We start from the raw sequence: 23,761 nt of genomic DNA on the forward strand, positions 1-23,761 counted from the left end.
GATTTCAGAACAAATCTCAACAAAATGAACTGTTAATGATTTGGAACAATGGCTTAATTCGGGATACTTACAACCTGTTATTGGTATGATTGGGAAGAACTTTTTTCATAATGTTTTAGCCAATTTTGGCAGACAAAATATTTCCAGAGAAAATGGCAATGTTAAGGTTTACAAGGGACACACACACACACCCAAACACCAGGTTAATACAGACTCGCTTTGTTTACACAAGTGAGTCAAAAATGAGATTACAATATAAAATCCTTAGAACAAAATACTAACAATAACATTAAGCGACATTGACTAATCAACAAAGATATGAATCTAAGATTAAGCATTGATAATAAATATAATGTAATGTGATTAGTACCATATAAACAGGGAAAACAAATTAATTTTATGTATTGATCAAAGGCATATGCTTTTGGAGGGCAGGGATACGCATGTTTGCATGGGTTGTTCATGTTTTCGTTTCTTTTTATTGTTTTCACACACACACACACACTTCAATACAAACATACAATACACAAACTTTATTGTCTATATTTTGGAACATGAATTTACTTTTTGGCAGCAGCATGTGTCCAACATAAAAAGAAAACAACAAACAAATAAAATGAATAAAAAGATCATTTCGGTAGCACCAAATGGAAATAGCTATGTACACATATACAGATAATTGAAATTCTCATGCCCCTCCATTTCAGTCAGCCAAGCTGCACTGCACATCATCACACACGCACACACACACTCTCTCTCACTTTCTCTCTCTCTAACAGAATATGCAACTACTAAGATCACAGTTCATCATCAGGCTAAATATTAAACCAAAAAGCAGCACTTATGTAGTTCATAAAAATTAAGAGGCATCACAGTAAAACAACTTTAATACACTCATACCAATCAAAAGCCCTAACACCACTTCTTCCGCCACCCCACCCCAATATACAGATGATCCTAGTGATGGCATCATAGATGTTACTGGTGAGGTCGTTGCAGATGTTCCTGGTGAGGTCGTAGCAGATTTTTTGCACGGCAGATGGAGTACGCGTCTCCTGGTGGTTCTGCAATCCACTGATGAACTAGAAGGTCGCTCTGCAAGTGCAGTCTTGAGGTGCAGAGTCTGGAACAGGTCTCATTGTTGGTCATACGTGATGCGTGGCGGTTCATGGTCGGTGTGGGTTGATGGAACACTTTGGTCTTGCTCAGACTGCAAGTCCAAACAGCTCACACTCATCACATTAAGTTTTCTCAATTTTTTTCCTTTTCTAAATAATAAAATCATTACACACATCACAATAACACAGTTTTATCAGGTTTCTTAACAAGTTTATTCTTCTCTTCCAAGAGATTCTCAGTAACTTTCTCACCATTCACTATATCATCAAGCCCATGCTTTGAAGCACTGATACCTGTTGCAAGTCAAAGCATACCTGGACAACTGATGGTGGTTCTGCAATTCAATGATGAACCCCCTTCTGGAGCAGGTCCCATCATTGGTCATAGCAGATGCGTGGCAGTTGGTGGTTGGTGTGGGTTGATGGAACACTTCGGTCTTGCTCAGACTGTCAGTCCAAACAGCTCTGAGGGCTGTGAGAAGCCACCAAGCACTGATCAGCTGCAGGTCGGAGTCCTCATGGGCCACAACCACACAGTCATTAGCAGACGGCTTCTGTCTGCGTGCAATGTATGTTTTTCGTCTGTCAAAAATGTCACAGGTCTGGCAGTCAATTTTCTATTGTTCATGTCGCAAAAAGCGTCTTGTCTCCACCACCCCACACGCATTTTTTGATGACTTTTTCTAACCTCTCTGTCATGACTGGTCAAGTTTCCACCCCAACACACAGTGCCAAAAGTTAACTCTCTCCATACGAACGGTGAAAGAGACGACGTTAACAGCGTTTCACCCCAATTACCACCATCAAAATATTGCAAGCGGAAGGCTCTTATATTGAAGAGGTGAATGTTGACAAAGAATACCACAATTCTGACGATGGAAGCTAAAGGTTGGGTCATTGAGACACCCACTGGACATCCGAGGGGTCTGTGTAGAGGAGAAGAGAGGACTGGCCATACTGAGTGAGTTAATACACTGCAGACGACAGAAGTGCAGAACATTTGGGGTAATTACTTGCACACATTATTGCAACATGGGCATGCAGTAGTCTGTATTGGCCAACAGTAGTCAGCAGTAATCAGTTAGGTATAATGGTCATGGTCAAATCCTGTCAAAAAGTTAATACTTCATAACCGTCAAAAACTAACACAATTTTGAATACCAATACTTGGTGAGCAGGCAGCAATGATCAGGTATGGATCAAAAGCCTGCCAAGGCATAATAATACACAGATGTGACATAATAACGCAATCCGAACACTTTTGTCACAGAACGTCCCCCAGGGGACGTTTTAGTAAACTGTTGACAGTATTTTCTCCCTCTCCACAAGACCTTGAGTGGTGGTCTGGACGCTAGTCATTTGGATGAGACGATAAACTGAGGTCCCGCGATGCATGCATTTAGCACACATAAAAGAACCCACGGCAATAAAAAGGTTGTGCCTGGCAAAATTCTGTAGGAAAATCCACTTCAATAGGAAAAACAAATAAAATTTTAAGCAGGAAAAACTACAAAAAAAAAAGAAAAAAAAAGGGTTGTGCTGTCAGGATAGCCATGCGCTCTCCCTGGGGACAGCAGCCCAAATTTCACACAGACATCTGTTGTGACAAAAAGAGTAATACAAATACAAGTAATACAAACAGTCCTCCGAGGGACATTTTTGGACACTAACAAGTCCGGCAAGGGACTTAGGGAAGGGGGAGGGGACGATTTGGGATGTCACACTGGGTCACTTGCGCTGGCGGTATTCCTTTGTGTGTGTGTGTGTGTGGACCAAGTGACATAAAATGCAGTGGAGAAAGATAACTATAGACTGTCAGAAGTTGTGTTCTTGTGCCTAAATTGAATCATTTCTCACTTTTCTCTCTTTGTCTCACTCTGCAGTCTTACGCCAACATTTCAACCTGTCACACCACCGCGTTCACTCAAGTCAAGCTCACACACAGTGTCTGCATTCTGACTTCACTCTTACCAAGGGATAAACAACATAACGTGAAGACACTCCTTTCTGATTATCAATGAATCAAAGAAAAAAACGTCAGATAGAATCACACACAACGTTTGCATTCTGACTTCACTCTTACCAAGGGATATACACAACAACGTGAAGACAATCCTTTCTAATTATCAATGAATAAAAAAACAAAAAAACCCAAAAAAAAACCAACAACCAAAAAACCACCACCAACCCCCCCTCTCCCCCCCCCCCCCCCCAAAAAAAAAACAAACAAAAAACCCCAACCAAAACAAAACCAACAAAAAACCCAACAAAACAACAACAACAACAACAAAAAAAAAAACCACCCCAAAAAACCAGACACACACAAAAAACAAAACACAACGTCCACAGTCTCCCTTAAGGGATAAACCACACGAAAGTTCAATCCAAGGAATCGCAATCAGTAGTCTTCATTCTCTCTTACACCTCCCCTCCACAGCCTCCAAATCACATTAACAATTTCATTCGTTGCTTTTCACGACTGTGCTGACTTGGTGTTTCCAATCATGTATTGGTGGGCGACAGTCAGACAAACACCTTCGTCCAGTAACAGGCATTGAGGATCCTGAAACATCCTCAGAACCCGATTTTAGTTAAATAGAACAATTAGTAAAAATAGTACTCACATGACTCCAGTCGCTATTCTCGTTTTACCAGTGTTCAGAAACGAAAATGAAAAGGTAGGTAGGTAGGAGCTTATATAGCCTCGCGGCTTTCTTGTGCTCCGTCAATTGATTTGCCAGTATTTTTCACTGAGGTGTTTAGCGCAGCGTGTTACAGTTACATATAGAATTTCATATAGATTGGTATGAGAAGAGTCTCAGTTATCAAAGTCATATTCTACATCTTTGAAATTTGCATCTGCATCAAGGAGGCTCTTAAAACTGTTAAGAGTGTTAGTAAGTTTAATGTTAGTCGGAAGAGAATTCCATTTGCCAACCACTCTGATAGCAAATGAATGTTTCCTTAGGTTAGTGTTAGAAAACGGAACAAACAATTTGCCTGCATTGCCTCTTGTGATGTCAGATTTACTCAACTGAAATAGAGAGTCGAAATCAATGTCGTCCACTTGGTGAAATATTTTGTATGCTTGGATCAGGTCTCCGAAATTTACAAAATTTAGAAGAAACCAGATGTCACCGAATTTCTAACTATCAAACTCGAAATAACTGAACTGTGTTTCTGAAACACAATACTTCAAATCAGCTTCATCAAAGCTCCACAGTCCAAACATCAAGATTGAGATTCACATTCTTTCTCAGAATGGCAACAGTGTCCCACGACACTCTCAGATCCCAAGGTTTATTATTTTTTTTCACAACATAACTCGTGAACACATATTCACCCCAGCGCCTAAAAACACGTGCACCACGAGCCTTTCTCCACAAATCGAGTTCAAATGAATACAGTAACACAGCCACATCACACAGGAAATCTTCCCTTTACAATAAGCAACATCATGACAAGCCAACTTTGTGTCATGACACAACCATATTATAGATTTTTTAAATTTTTTTATTTTTATTTTACACATATACAAATTACTGACAAATACAAAAGTCACACACGCAGTAAACAAGTTGATACATAACACCCTGTGGAACTGGCAAAAACATAACTTAATAATTGTTTATAAGTTCAAACATACAGTGCACACACTATAGTTCAACAGGCAGTGCATGAATCCATGCAAATTAATGCAGATCAAAGTCTGTCAAGATTTTCAGACGGCATTTTCTTTCCCCTGAGACCCATGTGAGGGCATCAAATCTAACGTCCTAATAGTAAATTATATTTTCGCACTTCTTTTTCCATCTTCATTGCTGTCTGCTTTTATACTGGTAACAATTTTACTTTCTCGCCTCATGCATACAGTTGCTCATAATACACAATTTATAATATGAATAATTGTCACACTTATCAATGTAGTTGAGCGCTCAGCTTGCTACCATGACTGCCATAGCTCAACTCCACAGCGCATGCTGTAGCAAATGACATTTTGCACTTGACCTACTGATCTTAACTCGCGCATTAATACAAGTGCAACACAATTCAAAATTTGACTGAACTAAACAAATGCTCCAAACATTTATAAAATCACGTCTGTGTATCATTCAGTGCCAGATTATGTCTGTTGTGCTTACACACACACACACACACACACACACACACACACACACACATATATATATCTCAAAGCTTATTTTGATTCCATTCTAATCATTCACTATTGTAAAGATTTCAACTGAAGCTAAGATTTCATCATTTTCTTCGTTTGTCATATATAATGCTACAAACATGACACAACCATATTCATATTGATAATTCAAAGAGGTTTTTCCATATCCTTATTCCAATGTGCTATCAAAGAAACAGAACAGAAGAGAACAAAGTCTAGACTGAGGAAGAGAACAGGTTTGATCTGCAGCTAGCATGTCTTACAAGTGACTGGCACCATCCTGCCTGAACGCTCTCCTCTAATCGCAAAAGTCACACGCTGAATACCGTACCTGCTGTACACGAAATGTCCGAAAGTCCTTGAGTGGCTCCACAGAGTGAAAGGGTCAGCGTGTACATCCCGAAAGAGCAGGATTTAAGTACCTCCAGCCAGTTCAAACCAATATCGCTCCTGAATGTCGAAGGAAAAATATTCTTCTCTGTCATGGCTGCAAGACTGACAAAATACCTCACAGAAAATGAATACCTGGACGTGTCAGTCCAGAGAGGCGGCATCCCAGGAGTTCCTGGCTGTGTAGAACATGCCACAATGATTTGGGATGCAACCCAAAGAGCAAAGGCAGAGAAAAAGAACCTAGACGTGGTATGGCTGGATCTGGCAAATGCATGCGGGTCAGGTCCTCATGAGATGAACCAACTGGCTCTCGAGAAGCACCATGTCCCAACGAACATCAGGGAAATGCTAAAGAAGTACTTCCATGGCTTCTCAATGCAGTTCACCACCAAGGAATACAAAACAGATTGAAACAATCTGGAAGTGGGCATAGCCATGGGCTATGCAATTTCTCCAATCCTGTTCGTGCTGGCAATGGAAGTGATCTTGAAGGCCTCGAATGAAGGGAACGGATCGAGCCGACCTCCGTAATGAATGCCAGATACCTCCTTTGAAAGTCTTCATGGATGACAACAGTCCTTTCAACAAAAGAGGATGACATTGGTGGAATATTGAAGCGGTTTGACGAGCTAGTTGCCTCTCAGCCAGGATGAACTTCAAACCCAAGAAATTATGGAGCCTCTCACTGTGTAAAGGAAAGGTAGCTGAAACGGTCACATTCACTGTAGGCAACCAAGCCATTCCAACGGTGTCAGATGAACCAGTCAAGAGCCTTGGAAGATGGTATGATGAGTCCCTGAAAGATACAAAAAAGAGGAAAGGAAACCAAGCAGATAGCAGAAAAAAGGCCTGCATGTTATAGACCAGTGTATCCTTCCAGGCAAATACAAAGTGTGGTACCTACAGTTTATGCTGATACCAAAGCTCCTGTTGCCTCTCCTGATATATGATATCAGCTGTTGCACAGTCAAGTTGATTGAGGCAAAGATCAACAAGTACACACGCAAATGGCTTGGTGTCCCACCTGGTCTCACTGACGTGGCACTCTACTATCGCCAAACAAAGCTGAGACAACCTCTGAAATCGATTGTCGAAGAATACAACGTAGGAAAGGCTTCTCAGCATGCTCCAAGACTCAGGAGACAGTATTGTGAGATCTTGCCAACCCAAGCTGAAGACTAGCAGAAAATGGAAAGTCAGGGAGATGGTCATTGCAGCGAAACAAAGTCTTAAGACTAAGGAAATGATAGGACACACTCAAACCAATAGACAGGGCCTGGGATCAACAAAGATGGAATGGTGGTCCAAGGCAAAGGGAAAAGCAAAACGAGACATGATCATACAGGAGATCAAGAAGGAAGAGGATAAAAGAGTCCAAAAGGCAGTCCAGCATCGCCAGCAGGGGCACTGGACAACATGGGAAAATGTGCTCTGAAGGAGCCTCAGCTGGAGCAACATGTGGAGCATGCCCTCTGAGTATCAGCTTCATCCTAAGATCTGTGTCCGACCTCCTTCTCTCGAATACAAACTTGGTGAAATGGGGGAAAGCAGATGACCCTGTGTACCCACTCTGCCATGGCAAACAAACAGTAGAACATGTCCTCAGCTCATGCAAAGTGGTGTTGAGCCAAGGACGGTACACATGGAGGCACAACCAAGCACTAAAAGAAATGGCACATATGGTGAGCACTGTCCAAGGAGCACCCACGCCACCAGAAGTTCCAGCAGAGTTCCTCTCTGCAGAAGGCGATAATATCTGGTCAGGACAGCTGCAACATAGGTATAGTGCACAGTATGGTATGTTACTGCTGGTGGCAGGTAAGCTTGATGAAGCTTGTATTACCTCACATAGATCTATGTGTAAGAGGAATGCATACTGGTGGACATGTGATGAAAGGTGCTGAGAGGGTGTAGGCCTTTCATGTCAGTGATGTCAGGATATTTTGAGATTTTATCTGACCTGGGTTTTGGTTTTGTGTTTTGTGTTCCAGGTGTGCTGCTTGTAGGTGCTGCTTTAGGTGTAGGGTGAACGTTTTACTGTGTGCTGCTTGTAGGAAGTACTTAAAGTAGGCAGTGTGTGCTGCTTTAGTGTGTGTTGCTTAAACAAAGTTGCTTTTGCTAAGTAGGGTGAACTGCTTAGTGTGTGTGCTGATTTCCCATGTATATTGTAAAAGTAAACACTATAAAAACCACTCCATGTGGCCCTGCTATTAGTGTGAGGAGAGAGAGTGAGTGAGTGCAAGTGAGTGTCATTGTGTGCATCATCAGTCAATTCTATATCCCCCTATCTGCTCCCCTCTCTCTTGGAATAGAATCGAACTGCACACAATCGAAATCCAACAGCAGTTTTTACACTAATCTAGCCAGCAGCCTGAGAGAATCTGGCTTCCAAGCCAAAGTCCTCACCACAGAGATTGGTGCAAGAGGGTTTATGAGCGCATCTGCCTACAGCCTCATGAAACAGCTGTTGATTTCTGGCAGAGAGAGGACACAGGCTCGCAAGGCAATGACAGAAGCAGCAGAAAAGAGTTCCAGCTGCATCTGGTCGAGGAGGAATGAAAGTAAACTTCGTAAGGATTACATTTCCCTACTCAAACTAGGCGTACGATAGCTCAGTGGTTAAAACGTTTACCAGAAAAGGTGACTCAGTCCTGAAGTGGCGACCATCCTGGAGGCGCGGGTTCGAATCTGCTGATGACCAGGATAAGAAAAGGCGACAATACAAGGGCATCCAGGAGTCATGACCTGGGTGCGGCCCGGCCCGCTTAGAGTGTAAGGAGTTAAGGGCCGTAACACTTGACTGAGGGGGGTTTCTTCTCTGAAAACATTTTACTGTCCAGCTCTCCATCGAGTTTTTGATCACATGACATCGAGGGCTTTAAATCCAAAGGAACTAACCTCGCAAATATTCTTCATTTATCTAATTGGATTGATGTCCCTTACACTGCAGGTAATGATTGCAAAATTGGAAGAACAAGGATAACACTGTGTACTGCACACAAGCAGCTGTATTATGTGATAGTGTGGATGAATGTCTTCAAAAGTGAGCAGACTGAAAGCTTTTTGTTGGAATCTGATGTGGTAAACAGAGGTCATGTGGAGCAAAAATCAGTTTGAAATGTTAACACCTTGACTGCTGTTGATGAATATGCATGTCAGTGAAAGTACTTTCAATGACATATTTTTATGGGTGTAAATTGGATAATAAAAAACAACAACAACATACAAACAGATCAAATCAGATTAACGGAACAAAACAAGAAAAGCTTTAAGGTATGAAAGTGGTTTACAGGTGCAGTTTCTACACTAGAAAAAAAGAGATAACTCTGGTTTATTCCAAAGCCAGATGTCCCATTAGGGCAGTGAGTTCATATTCAGAGTGTCAAGGGCTTGGCATGGGAAGGCGTGGTCTAATCTTTTCACTTTCGACCTTTCCTGACCAATCTCAGGGACCCATTCACACCTGGGTGGAGTGAGGAAAATTGGAGTAAAGTGTTTTTCCCAAGGTCCAAACCACCGTGCCAAAACGGAGGCAGGAACTCTGATCAATGTATGGTGAACAATGGATCAGATATTCAACGTCAAACCAGTTCTGCCTCGTCTAAAATTTTCGAAATGGGTGAAGAATTTACACATAGATTAATTAACTAATCACCCCAACAACCAACCGTTTAACCCTTTCAGTCCCTTGAACAGACACGATTAGGCAAATCAGTGCCAGTAAGTTGATGTGCACACGTATATGTCATGACAGCTCTCTCTCTCTGTATATGTGTGTGGGCGCATGCGTGTGTGTGTGTGTGTGGGGGGGGGGGGGGGGGGGGGGGGGGGGGGGGGGGGGGGGGCGCATGCGCGTGTGTGTCGAAGAAGCTGCAATGTGTGTGTGTGTGTGTGTGTGTGTGTGTGTGATGGGAGCTGCAATATGTTGGAATGTGTGTGCGTGAGGGGAGTGGGGGGCAAGGGGGGGGGGGTGAATATGTATGTGTATTGGGGGTGGAGGTATATGCGTATGTGTTGTGGGTATTGTGGGAGCTGTGGAAGATAGGAACATGCCTGTGTAATGTGGGAGATGGGGAATGTAGATTACCTGTGTGTGTGTGTGTGTGTGTGTGTGTGTGTGTGTGCGCGTGTGCGTGCACGTTAAGTGTGTGTGTGCATGTACGTTCGCATGACTGTTTTTTGGGACTTTTGTGCTTTTATATGTAGTGCTAAGCCTGTGTACATTTGTTTCTTTCATATCTATGAGACTGCATGTTTGTTGCATGTGTGTTGGGTCATGCTGCTGGTCATGCAGGCATCTGCTCAGCAGATGTGGCGTAATGTGTAAGTATGGATTTGTCTGAATGCAGTTTGACGCCTCCTTGAACAGCTGAACTGAAATGAAGTGAAACTGCAGACACGATTTTAGTCGCCACAGCTTTAAGTATGTATGCTGTTCCGTTAATTCAACAATCAACACTCAGTAAGGGCAGAATCGACAGCACCCTATTGCAGTGAACTATCACAGGCTAACATTAGGGTCGCCTCAGTTCACACACGAACGTGTGGTCCACATTGCAAGTGACGTCGTTCAGCGTGGAGTCGACGGAAGCTCGGACGACGACACAGTCCTGCCCATAGGCAGCACCGTTTGGCTGGTTATTCTCCCAGAACGGGGCCAGGTCAGCGGTGTTGAGGGGCTGACCGTCGATCCACTCAAAGGTGGAGGCACCAGGGGCGGACCGCTTCAGCCCGATGTAAATGGACTGGTTGTAGATCACTGGAAACAATGAAATGAAGGGGTGCAGGGACGCACGTCCACACACTCCGAGCGCGCGCACGCACACATAAACACACAGGCAAACACACACACACGTTCTACTGCGAGCCTGTACACACACACACACACACACACACACACACACACACGCTTCTGTACAATCAAACCTGCTTGCTCCTAAACTTCCTCTACAGATCTCCTGCCATCTTGCAAACACATGCAGACCCATCTCGATAGGAATAAGCATAATTGCTTCTTTACTTTTTTTTCAAAATACGTGACGCCAAGCATGACCGGACCCCGAACACGGAATGTTGCTGCATAAAAGACGGGATTTAAATGGCCTTACAAAACCCTGTGTTTTCTGTGTCAATTTGTGCTTTATTCTGTTTTATTCGTGCTTTGACAATCACCGAAAATCGACATCATCTATGACGCGTGTATCTGATCTTTTGGCTTATGTAGACACGAAGATGGGTATGGCAATATATAGCAGGTCTGCATAACTGTAATAAAGTTGCCATGAGAGATCGAGGTGAAGAAATGCTGATTCCCTTTGTTAACCTACCACTGTTTCCACTGATTGATTGATACTATGGGATGCTACTGGGATTCGAACCCAGTACCCAGAAAAAAAATTCAAATGCTCTGTTTTTACCACTCGGCTACCGGATCTGCCCAAAGATTATGTTTCAAGGGACCTTATATTTTTTAACCTGTGTGCTGGCTGAATCTGACTGGAAGTTGTGCACCTTGTGGTATCAAGAGAGTTGCCACTCTTTATTGTTAACAATTCTCTCACCTTTGTTTTTCATGGTGAAGTTTTTGAGGGCGGTCATCCTGGTGGGGGAGATGTCGTGGATCAGCCTCATATTGCGGGAGACACAGGCGTCGTCAGCCTCGTCCAACGTGGGCACCTGTGTGGTGGCCTCAATGTACACGCACATCTCGGCGGGACGGTTGTACAACACCCCAGCGGCAGTCACGGGGCACCAGGCTGCACACACACACACACACACACACACACACACACACACACACACACACACACACACAGAGAGAGAGAGAGAGAGAGAGAGAGAGAGAGAGAGAACGAACGAAAATGTTTTAATGAACTTTGGCCATGGACCACAATTCAAAACCAGGGTACTGCGGGTGGGCATTGGAAGGGGTATTATAACACTTGAATAGCATCACATAATATACTGTTCATGGACCTGACACTATTTTTTACTTAATTAGTTCTGAGTAGATTGTTTCTCCTTTTGATCGCGCAGAGAGAGAGAGAGAGAGAGAGAGAGAGAGAGAGAGAGAGAGAGAGAACTCAGAAATGTTTTAATGTACATCGGCCTTGGGCCACAATACAAAGGAGGGCTTGGGTGGAAGAGGACAAAACAAAGGTTCATTCCTGTACATCATGTGTGCAGAGGAATTGTCGACATTCAAAAACACTCTTTAAATCAAATACCTCTGCATACAAAGGTACACACACACACACACACACACACGCGCGCGCGCGCGCGCGCAAGAAGCGTAAATCCATGTCAAAGGGCAAATACAAATAGAACAATGATAAACGTATCATAAATACGACGTCGTTACCTTGAGCAGAACATCAAACTACAATCACAGTAAAGTGAAAAATCACTTCAGAATCTTCTTTCTTAAAAATTGGTATTATAATTGCTTTTGACCAAGCTTGTGGTTAACACCTCTGTCAAAAATTGTATTGAATAAGTTTCATAAGAAAGTAGTGAATCTCTCTGCCACAGTTCTTCAACATTTCCACTGTAATTTCATCAGTTCCACTAGCTTTTTCTGTCTTCAATCTCTGTATAGCTCGGCTGACTTCTTCCTCTGATATTTCTTTATTCAATGTATGGGAAGTATGTTCATCTAAATCAACTTCTTCAAGGCTATTATAACACGCTGCTCTGTCACTTTGAAAACATCCTTAAAATGCTTAACCCATTCTTCAATGTTTATACTATTTGTGCTGTTAACTCTATTACTGCACCCCATATTTTTTAGTTCTTTCCAAAACTGTGAAGAGTTTGAAATATTATTTGCTAAAGATTCTTCCTTTTATTTCCTATATTCTCGCCTTTTAATCTTCAACAACTTGTTGTATTTTCTCCTAGCTTGAACATATATAATTCTGTCATCCCCATCCCTAGTTTTTCTAAACAAGTTTAACAATTGTCTGGCTTCTATTTTCGCTTTCTTACACTCGTTATCAAACCATTCTGACCTGTGTGACATTTCTTCAACATACATTCACCAGCTTGATTTAGACATTGAACAAACAGTACGAAAGCGCCTTCTATATCGCTGTCCAATGAATTTAAAGCCATGATAAATTTACTTTGTATATTATCATCAAATGCATTAATAAAATCATCTTTTTTGGCATCATTCCAAATGATTTTTTCTGTTAATATCTATTTACCTCTGGAATTTTTCCCACTGCATTTTTCAGTTTGCTCCAACATTCCAGTCCATGACAGTTGGTAAATGATCCGATTCAGTAATACTCTGAACAACCACTGACGCAACACTGATACACGAAAACAAGTCACGGGACATAACAAAATAATCCACAGTACTAGCCCCAGAAGTTGCAACGTATGTAAGGCTGTCATCGAATTCCCGATCACACAAACCATTAAGAATAACAACATCAAACATGTTACAAATTTCCAGTAATTGATTTCCAAATACATTTGTGTCGCCCTCACATACACCATTCAAAATATTCAAATTTAACACAGTGCACATATTCAATAGCAATTTTCCATAATTATTAAAAACAACAACAACAACAACTAACTTCAGAGCATCGTGATGTATTAAAAGAATTACTTTTATGCTGCATATAGAAATCACCTATCACTGAAAGATCCTGACAAATGTGTGAAGTCCCACTATTCAAATCGCCATTAAGATAAGATAAGCATTGTGTAATAATAAACAGTCTGTGAAACACTCTTCAATCATATTAATTCCATTATCAATGTCAAAATAAGGGGGATGTTTTTGGGGGAATATATGAGCAAAAATACAGAATATCTTTATCTTGTCCAAATAACGTCTTATCAATCAAAAATACGCAAACATTCTGATAATTCACATAAATAGATTTAACAAATGGACAATATTCATTTTTTTTCTCTTTTTTTTCAGACAGACCACTCCTCCCGATCGTCTCCCTTGTTTCAAAAACTGCACAGCCGATTTACAAAAGGAAGTGTAACCAGAGAACATAACAGGTCGACACTGTTCAGGATCAACAAGTTTTGAAATAACCCATTAATATTCCATAATAAAAAGCAAAAAGGCTAATGTACATCATGTGTGTCAAAAGAACACACCGTGCTTTCTTCTTGTCTACACGTGCAGTCAGACTTCTGGTCAGCAGGGCTGTTCTACTTCACCGAGCAGCGCTCAGCAATGTCACTGTCAGCAGTGACGTGCCTGCAACGGTGTTAGTTCCCAGCTTCCCTGTCTCACTCTCACCCAGGGAGGGACAATTTTTATATGATGGCCGGCCATTCTCCTATCTCCTTTCTTTCAGACCGTCGTGGTCATCCAGAAAGAACTTTCGACCATCGATGATCAAATGGTCAAATACCATCACTGCTCGTTTCCCTTCCTCCCTTGCTTTTTTAAGGTGCGGTGAGAGCTTTCGACTGATCTCTCTGACACGCAAAGAGATCTTCACCCACAAAGATGCTGCTACCTTTCAGATTCTTTTTTGCTATCAGGACCTTCACTTTATCTTTGTAAAAGGAGCAGCATCCTATGATTGGGGAGTCAGGCTTTGCGTTCAGTTTGTGTACACACTCAAATTCAACATAGTCAACCATATCCAAACTATCACAGTAAGCACATCCTTTAACTTCCCTTCAGCTTGTTCATTAGATTCATTTTCACCTCTTGAAATACCACAGAAGATAAGATTATTCCCTTCTGACCTTCCTTCTAGGTCATCAGTCTTTCTTTCATGTTGGTCTACTCTGATCAAAAGATCTGAATTTTGTCTTGCCAAGTCCAAGTTTTCTTTTCTTAGCGTGTCCACCTTCTCCCTCAGATTGTTCAAGTCACTGCACAGGGTGGCATACTGGTCCTTTAGTTCTTTCATACCAGACTCCATACCATCAGATCTACTGTCCATGCCGCCAAATCTACAGTTTATGGTCTGCAACATGCCCATCAGGTCTGCACGTGAAGAGTGGTGTCGCCTGTCCTGTCTGCTCCAGTCCCACGTCCTGCGCTGTCCAGTCTGGTCTGCCGAAGGCTGTCCGTCTTGGGTCCTGGTCCCGGGTTCTGTTCGATGTCTCCACACCGAAGAAGTAGACTGCCCCAAAACAAGTAGGTGATGGTCAAACCAAGGATGACACTGGCTAACCTGGTTCTCGGTCTCAATATGGCGATACGAATGGCTGCCTTCTCTCTTGCTCGCTTCGCCATGAATGACATGAATACCGGCGCGAAGAAGCCACAAACCGCCCTGAAGGAAAGCGATACCGAAGGCATGGTACTGGAGGTAACTGCATGCAAACTTCTGGACCTGTACTCTGCCTGTTTACGTCAGAAAAACAAAAACAACGGAGCGCTGTGAAGGCCGTCTGAACTGACCCTTGACCCGAGAGAGAGACGGACTCCGACATAGTGGAATGACGTTCAAACGCGCCAGTAGCACAATCAATAACCAAGCACTGTGTGTCGCCATGCACTGGAACTACTGAACTGGAAACACATAAATAAAGCAAGGCGCTTACGTCACCCACACACGGATGCACGCACGTATGCACAAACACATCCATCACACGCAAGCACGCGCCAAACACACACACACACACACACACACACACACACAAACACAAGTATACACACACATTCGCACACACACACACACACAGATAACAAACACACGACACATACACTAGCATACACTATACGCGTGTGGATTTCTCTTAGAGAATTCTCTTAGTGAATCACCCAAATCATGAAATTTGTGTCAGCTATGATTTGTTTCTTCTCAGTCAGAACTGATTATGCAATATGTTTAAAGATTCATTCAGGAAACAGCAATTGTGAAGCAGGAATGGTGTATCAATGCAATTGAACAGAGCTTACTTTCGGTTGTCTGACGTGGTTTTGTGTAGCGCTGGTGATCTGTTTTCAGCCCTAGTGCAATGGTCAATTCGTACCCCTGTTGGTTTTATCCCAGGGTCAAATTTTGCAAGCCCAGATTTACCATCGGGTCGATGTAACAAGCCTGGAATGACCCACGTGGCTAAACTTGAACTGGTCAGAAAGGAAGACCGTGTGAACGGAGAGACCTTGGGGACGAATTCCTTTACCTTTTTGATTGTCCAACCTTTGAGGAGGCAAGAAAGATATTTACCAACATTTTACTATTTTGTGACTTGCGCATTGTGCCCACCAGGGCAAAAGTCATTGTAAAAAACAACAACAAAACAACCTTTTTTCTTTTGTCAAGATATTTTTGACAAATTCTTTTTTTTGTGTGTGGGTGTATGCCCGCCTATTTTTCTTTTTTTTTTCTTTTTTCAAACATGCTGCCTTTCTTCTGTCCTATAATAAAAGTCCATGTATGTTTTGCTCCCATAAGTGTGTTGCTATTAACAAAGCATTTCAGTCCATGCCGGAAACTGGGTAAAGCAGAATTTACTTTGCTTGAAAATCCCGTGCATTCTGACGCTGTCACGGAATTTTGGCTTTTGCCGTTTTGTACCTGTGAAAACACAATTGGTCGACATGTGTGTTCTGAGAAGAGAACGTCTTCCATTACATAAGACAGAAGAAACATTCCATTTGTCTTCTTCAGGATACACATTTTGATAAAAAGACTGAATATCAGATAAAATGTGAATGGGGATATGCATTTTATTTTGCATCATTTAACTCTCAGCCAAGAGGTGTTGCTGTATTATCAATTATTTTGATTTCAAAGTTTAAAAAGTATTCGAAGATCCTAACAGTAATTATATATTTGTTTCACTGACAACCATCGACAAAGAATGTCTTATCGTAAGTTTTTATGGTCCAAACAGAGATACCCCTGAATTCTACACAAATTTAGAAGAAAATAGAACAAAAGTTGGCTGTCCAAATTTAATCATTGGAGGGGATTGGAATTTAGTACTTGATCCAAACTTAGATGATTATAATTATAAACAAGCAAATAATCCAAAAGCTAGAGAAAAGTTGATGACATCATTTCAGATTTAGACTTCGTAGACATATGGAGAGAATTAAATCCTGAAAGTAAACGATCTGTCTGGCGCAGGGCTACTCCTTTACAGCAAAGCAGACTTGATTTTTTCCTTTTGTCTGAATGCTTGATTCATTATGTACAAGAAGCAGACATACAATACGGATACAGAACTGATCATTCTATGATAACATTAGAGTTTGGAAAGTATATTAAACGTAATACGTCCTGGAAATTAAACAACTCCTTGCTTGAAGATGCTGAATACGTTAATGAAATCAATGAAGAAATCACTGCAGTACTTGAAAAATATGCTCTGCCAGCATATGACAGAAATGAAATAAAAATATCCCAACAAATGAAATTCAGTTTACGATATCAGACCAACTAATCTGAGATGTTTTATTGATGAAAGTAAGATAAAAAAAAAAAAAACGATCCCGTATGCCACAATGAAGAAACGAAAAACAGCTGAGAAAGAACACAAACCAGATCAAGAAATATGTTTATAAGAACAAAAAAGGTTCTATCACGAGAAGAAAGCCAAAAATGAGAAGCTGGAAGGTAAACTAGAACTGACGGACACCAGAAACAAGAAAATGGAAGGGGTATTATTACGCTTGAGGGCCAGATGGATTGCTTAATGGGAAATGATTTATAAGTATTTTTGTGGGTTGGAAAAGAGACATTTTGTTAGTAAATGTATGAAAAACTAATAACAAATGAAGGAAATGAGTTGTACAGGCCCTAGGAAATTATGAATAAAGTACAGTCATTTTACAAAAATCTGTATAAACAGCATACTGTTGACAATTGCGAAATATCTGATATGGTCAGGGAAATACCAAAGTTATCTGACATAGAATCAAACAGCCTTGATGGAGAAATATTGTACGAATAAGCCACTCAGTCTCTTAAAAGGATAAACAAACAAACAAACAAAAAACAACAACAACAACAAAAAAACAAACAAACAAAAAAAGACAAAAGTCCAGGTTCTGATGGTTTTTAGGATTATTTGATATTAAGAAATTTATCACAGGTCTAAAACTTAGTTGGCTACGCAAGATTAAAACATCAAACCATAAATGGAAAACCATTATACAGGCCATATATCCCAAAATACAGAATCTTGACCTGTATGGCCGTTGTTTATCAGTTCATGATAATTCAAACAGATTCTGGATTCAAGTGTTGCATGCATGCAAAGAGTTTTGTCAAAACGTTGTTCTTTCTGATAGTCAGGAAGTTAACGCTGAACCAATATTTTTGAACGCTAACATCAAAGATTGGAAATACAGTTTTATTGCATAAAGATTGGTTAGAAAAGGGAATCTCATGTATCTTCCACTTACTGCATGAAAATGGGGAATTTCTCACACACGAACAATTTAGTAATAAATACGAATTAAGAACATTTAAAAAAAACTTACAACAGTTGTGTTAGATCGATAAAAAAGCATATTGCAAACATAAACATCAGTCTTAATAGTAATTCAGTAAGACACATGCGAAAATCATTACGACTGCTATATTCTGTCACAAAACGGACAAGATACATGTATTATGATACACTTATAAAAAAAAATGATATAGCTCCTAAATGCTGCTACAAATAGGAAGACAAACTAGCCTTAAAAATTGATTGGAAGGTAACGTTTTGCAAAGTGAATAATATTAGCGATGTGAACTAAAAATGGTTCCAGATGAGAATAGTACACAGAATTATAGGTACAAATACGTCATTAAAAAGAACGAAACTTACAGCCAACGATATGCGTATTTTTTGCAATATCCTTACAGGAACTATCCGCCATCTTTTTTTGGCAGTGTCATATTACACATAACGTTTGGAAAACACTAGAAACATGTTTAAACAATAAATGTGAAAACGCGCAAAATGTAGAAATTACTGAAGACTTTCTGTTTGGAGCTTCAAACAGTGTTGCTTCTGATGACATCACTGATTTCATTATTCTAATTGCAAAACAATTCTTAAACAAAAGCAAACTAAACAAATTCCACAATTTGAAGCATTCCTAACACAACTTAGATTAAGACATAATGTATCACATTTACTTCTGAATAATACCAAATTCTTAGCAAAATGGTTCTGTTACATGCCAGTAATAGAACGTAATGATATTGATACATTACCATTCAGTACAGAGCCCTAACACATCTTGCTTTGTAATTTGTAATTTGAAAAACCTAACCAAATCGAACATAAAGGCAAGACATATGAAACTAGTTTTTCTTTCTTTCTTTTCATCTTAAAAAATACAAGAATTTGAATTCCGATGCCTATGTAAAGCACACTGAATTTTGTGACAATAGTAATACACCTGCTTGCATAATAAATTGCTTATTTCCTTTTGTTTTCATGATAACGCCAAAAATTATTTTTTTAATGTACGAATGTAAAGACATGTGCATATATTTCTGGGACAAATATATCAATATCACTGGTCCATTTCATATGGAGCACTTAAGAATAGAAATGAATAATCTCTCTCTCTCTCTTATTTCTTTTCCTCTCTTTTTCCCTTATATTCATCTTTTTTTTCATATAAAATCAGCACTCTTATGTTATAAATGTATTCACAAATCTGCCCCTTCCTGTTTTTGTGCCTGCATTCACCTCTACACTCCATCTCGCTCACTACGATCGTCTTCGGACCCACTATGTTCACGCATACCCACTTTCAAACACTCCACTGTTGGACGCCGTTCTTTCTCTGTCTCTGGACCTTGCTCTTTCAAGTCCAGCCTTAAAACCCACCTCTTCACAAGATAGCCTCCCTCCCCTACCTCTTCCTTGTCTTCAGTTTTCTTCAGTTTTAGAGTTATGCATACATGTGAATGACTGGTGTGAAAGCACAGATTTGTCTCTGCACATGATTTAGCGCGATATAAATACTATCATTATTATTATTATTATATCTAAATATGTCCCTCTTCAGATCTATATACACATGAGCCTCTAATATATATATATATCTATCTACTAAGGCCATATACTATATAGTTAGCGTTCTACTACGTTAATACATAAACTTTTGAATACACAATTGATACATTCATGATGCATATTTACCTTTGATGTAAATGTCTTCTGTATTCATGTGAAAAATGTAAACGCAAAAACAGAAAAAAAGAAAAAAACAAAAAACAAAAAAACCCAAAGAACAACAACAACAACAAAAAAGGAAGAAACAAAAACAAAAACAAAAAAAACCACAAAACATTTTACTAGAAACGCGTTTTAAACTCAACAGACAAGGTGCATCTCTTTGAGTCAACATGCTCACATTTTGTTTTTTGTTTTGTTTTTGTTTTTAATACAGTGAATGTGCGTTGTGGATAAATGCCCTCTCACTTCTGGCATTGTACATTGTACATTGCTGTTTGTCTTGCATGGTACCTTTTTGCTTTTCTTTTCTTCCTCAAAATGTATGTCTTACGTATGTCTTAACCAAGCAGTTGTTGTGGCCATTATAAACATCATAGATGAGAAAAACAATAAATGTTATTTACATCTGTATTAGTTGCGTGTGCTGCACATCCAGAATCGGCCTCTTCTCCCATATGAAGACACACACCGACAGATAAGCCCGCCTGTCTACTCATCCGTCGGTCCGACGGGAGACTCCATCCAGTTACATGTAACGGGAACATTTTCATGTGCCCACATGGGGTTTCATGAAATAAACATATCTTGTCTTGTCTTGTCTTGTCCAGATGGAACTTACCTCAACTGTTATGGACATTGGGGTCATTCTTGGCTTGTTACAAATGACTCCAGAGGTCAGTTTCGCCCAGTCAGAATCAATACAGGCTACTACATCCCGTACATTTACTTCCGTCAAGCTGTAATGGACAGGGTGAGGGTTAGGGAGGGGGTAAGTAAAGGCAAGCCCAAAACGAGCCCCTTCCTTTTTTTTTTTTTGGATTACTTGATGAAATCCGCAGAGAGGGGTGCTTTCCAACTAAGTGTGTGGGGTGATGGTGGTGGTGGGTGAGGAGTCGATTTTGACTAGTCACAAATGATCCCGGTGGTTTTTCGAGGATTGCTCAGAATGACCGTGTGGAAATATCCAACAGGAGATATACTGTTGCCGTTACACCGGTATCGTCAAATGCTGTGGATCCGCTGTTTTCTGAGACAAACCTACTGGATGCAATCTGTGTTTAACTAAGTATAATTTCCAAATATATATGGATATGAATAACAACCTTTTGAGCCCACATTGACTGAAATTCAGCCTACATAATTGGAGTCTGCCGCCTAAAATCTCCGTGCGAAAAATTATCAGCATATAATACTACGAAGTTTGTGCAGTCTGCCAGCTTTTCCCCGTATTAACTCGTATAATTGTAGTTCAATGACCCAATATTTCATGCTTTTAATGATGGAGTTCACACTGGTGTAGGATCGAGGAAGGTAGCAGTGTGGTAAAGACACTCATTTGCCAATACAGAGTACGTGAGAGTCTGGGTTCGAATCCCGCTCTCGCCTTTTCTCCCAACTTTGAATGGAAAATCAAACTGAGCGTGTAGTCATTCGGATGAGACGATAAACAAAGGTCCCGTGTGCAACACGCTTTTGGCGAGCTGAAAAAGTGCCCATGGCAACGAGAGCTGTGTTGTCCTCTGGCAAAATTATGAAGAAGAAATCCACTCTGATAGGTACACAAATATGTATGCATGCACCCAAGTCCTGAATAAGTGTGTTAGGTTATGTTGCTGGTCAGGCATCTGCCTAGCAGATGTGGTATAGTGTATATGGATTTGTCCAAACGTAGTGACGCCTCCTTGAGAAACTGAAACCGTAAGATCGAGAATACCCGTACTGACTCACCCTCAGTCTGCCTGTAATATCGGGATCCGACAGAACTTTCAGCGAAATCCGGACCCACGAAGGCAGTGGCGTACAGAGAGCAGTCACGGGTATCAACGTTGTAGAAGAAGCTGGAGCACCACTCGTGTCTGGCGCACATGCTCGTGCACGTCGTGAGAGTGGCCATGCCGGAAAGATCCAGACGATCGGCATCGTTCGTGACTTTCCGGTCGTCGAAGTTGGGATCTCGAATGAAGCGCAGTCCACTGGTGCTGGAGGAGGCTACCGCTTCACTGTAAGAATGATGCATTAAGATTATATATAGATATTACTGATTTATTTCCAAAGTCAGAGATTTATGTGCAGAAACTGTATAACAACAGCAAATTCTCTCTCTCCCTCCTCTCTCTCTCTCTCTCTTCTCTCTCTCTCTCTCACAGACACATGTGAACCTCCCCGTCCCCCTCCCACACACACACATACACGCGCGCACGCGCGCGCGCACACACACACACAGATCTCCCACCCCCACCCCCCAAACCCGTAACGTGTCAATTGAGGTCCCAATACGTTTATTAGATCTATCATTTATCAATTCATCGTTTTATTCATTTTCATTCGTTTTTCCATTTTATTCATTTATTGATTTATTTATCTATTTATTTATTATCTATCTTTCCAGCGATGACTTCCACTCATGTCATCCATTTCTGAACACCCGGTTACAGATTCGATCTTTATTCACTCTGTGTGTGTGTGTCTGTGTGTGTGTGTGTGTGTGTGTGTGTGTGTGTGTGTGTGTGTGTGCAGGGAGAGGCTGAATAGTAACGGACAGGATAGGGAGTGTGGGGGTAGGGGGAAGAATTGACCGATTGATCTGGATAATTTCATGATGCCGATCCTCGGTCGGCGACCAAGTTCTAAAGCGTTTTACACACACGGAGTTATGTGCACAACACGCTGCCTTCCTGGTTACCAGGAATCGATCGAGAGTTGTCCTTTGGGTGCTAATTCGTTTCCTGTGTTAGTCAGGCTTTAGTTACACACACACACACACACACACACACACGTACATCAGTGTGGATTTTAGTCTGAAATTTCGGCAGCGACAAATCATCCATCTGTTGCCTTTAGTTCGTTTACGTGCGTCAAGTGCAGGCTACACACGGGACCGTGCCCTCGAATGATCGTCCCATCCTATAAATGACTAGCGTTTAGAACACTCCTCCAGAAATTGGAAAGTTCCAATGAAAACTTCCCGTCACATGCGAAACGTCGAGCCAAGGACTGAAGTTGTCCAAGGCGTCTGATAAAAAAGAATTAATCCAATACGCGTTCTCAGCAGGCACTAAAACAACCGGTCACAGTACCACAACACAAACTAAATTACAGTCGCCATTATTCTATTATTCATTGTTTATTATTTTTATTCGGAAGGGATGTAATTTTCATTATCGCGGTCAGCAACACAATCTAAAAAATTAATTGGTTGTTGGCTTCCCTTTACCCTGTTCTCCAGATCATGGGACATAGACCTAAATCTGGGAAGTATTCGTCCTTTTGATCGTCCACTGAAAAGTTCAACAGAACGGACGAGTTACATGTCACCCTATGGACTAATGCACTAAATGAGTGGATGGTTAAATAAATAAACACAAAAACCACAGACTTGACGCGGCCGTCCAGCGGCAGCAACCAGTTCGGAGAATGTTATCGTGCACATAGGCCGTTGGATAAAACCAAAACAGAAAAAAACCCAACTGAAGCACTGCACAGCACAAGAGAAAAACGATGACTTGGTCAGCGAAGACTGACGAAATTGAAGATGAAACACGGTGAATGAATGACAACACTGATGAGAAGAGGGCAGCAGGAAGACAGCACCAACGCCACATAGCCACCACAGGCTGAAGGGGAAAAGCACAGGAAGTGGGATGCTGAAAACTGCCAACTGGGAAGTACTACCCTCACGCTGGGAAAAAACAAAACAAACAAACAACAGACGACACACGTCCAGCAGGGCACTCTTACCCTCTTTGCTGGAGCACAAAGAACATAGAAGCATGGCCACCAGGAGGAAAAGCGATCCTCACATGAAGGTGCCAACCAACTGGGCAAAAAGCCCCGAACCAAACAGGCACGACCTTCCTCCAAGAAGGCCGTGGGCGCAAAGCCTCGAAAAGTGTCACTGACAGGACAGACAAACTTTAAACTCTGCTCATCAGTGACACAA

At 41.2% G+C, this 23,761-nt stretch overlaps 1 protein-coding gene across 1 annotated transcript in view; it reads right to left on the reverse strand.

Moving 5' to 3' along the window:
* Nucleotides 1-978: 978 nt before the first annotated feature.
* LOC143285251 (uncharacterized) overlaps nt 979-23,761 on the reverse strand; it is a 26,432-nt gene continuing 3,649 nt past the window's right edge. The window contains exons 2-6 of the mRNA XM_076592509.1: nt 21,550-21,821; nt 11,250-11,444; nt 10,231-10,447; nt 1,605-1,700; nt 979-1,210 (exon numbers count right to left, since the gene is read on the reverse strand). Coding sequence (XP_076448624.1) covers nt 979-1,210; nt 1,605-1,700; nt 10,231-10,447; nt 11,250-11,444; nt 21,550-21,821 — 1,012 coding nt within the window. The remainder of the gene's footprint in view (nt 1,211-1,604; nt 1,701-10,230; nt 10,448-11,249; nt 11,445-21,549; nt 21,822-23,761) is intronic.

Source organism: Babylonia areolata, chromosome 8 (genome assembly GCF_041734735.1).
Source record: "Babylonia areolata isolate BAREFJ2019XMU chromosome 8, ASM4173473v1, whole genome shotgun sequence".
Classification (NCBI taxonomy): Eukaryota; Metazoa; Mollusca; class Gastropoda; order Neogastropoda; family Buccinidae; genus Babylonia; species Babylonia areolata.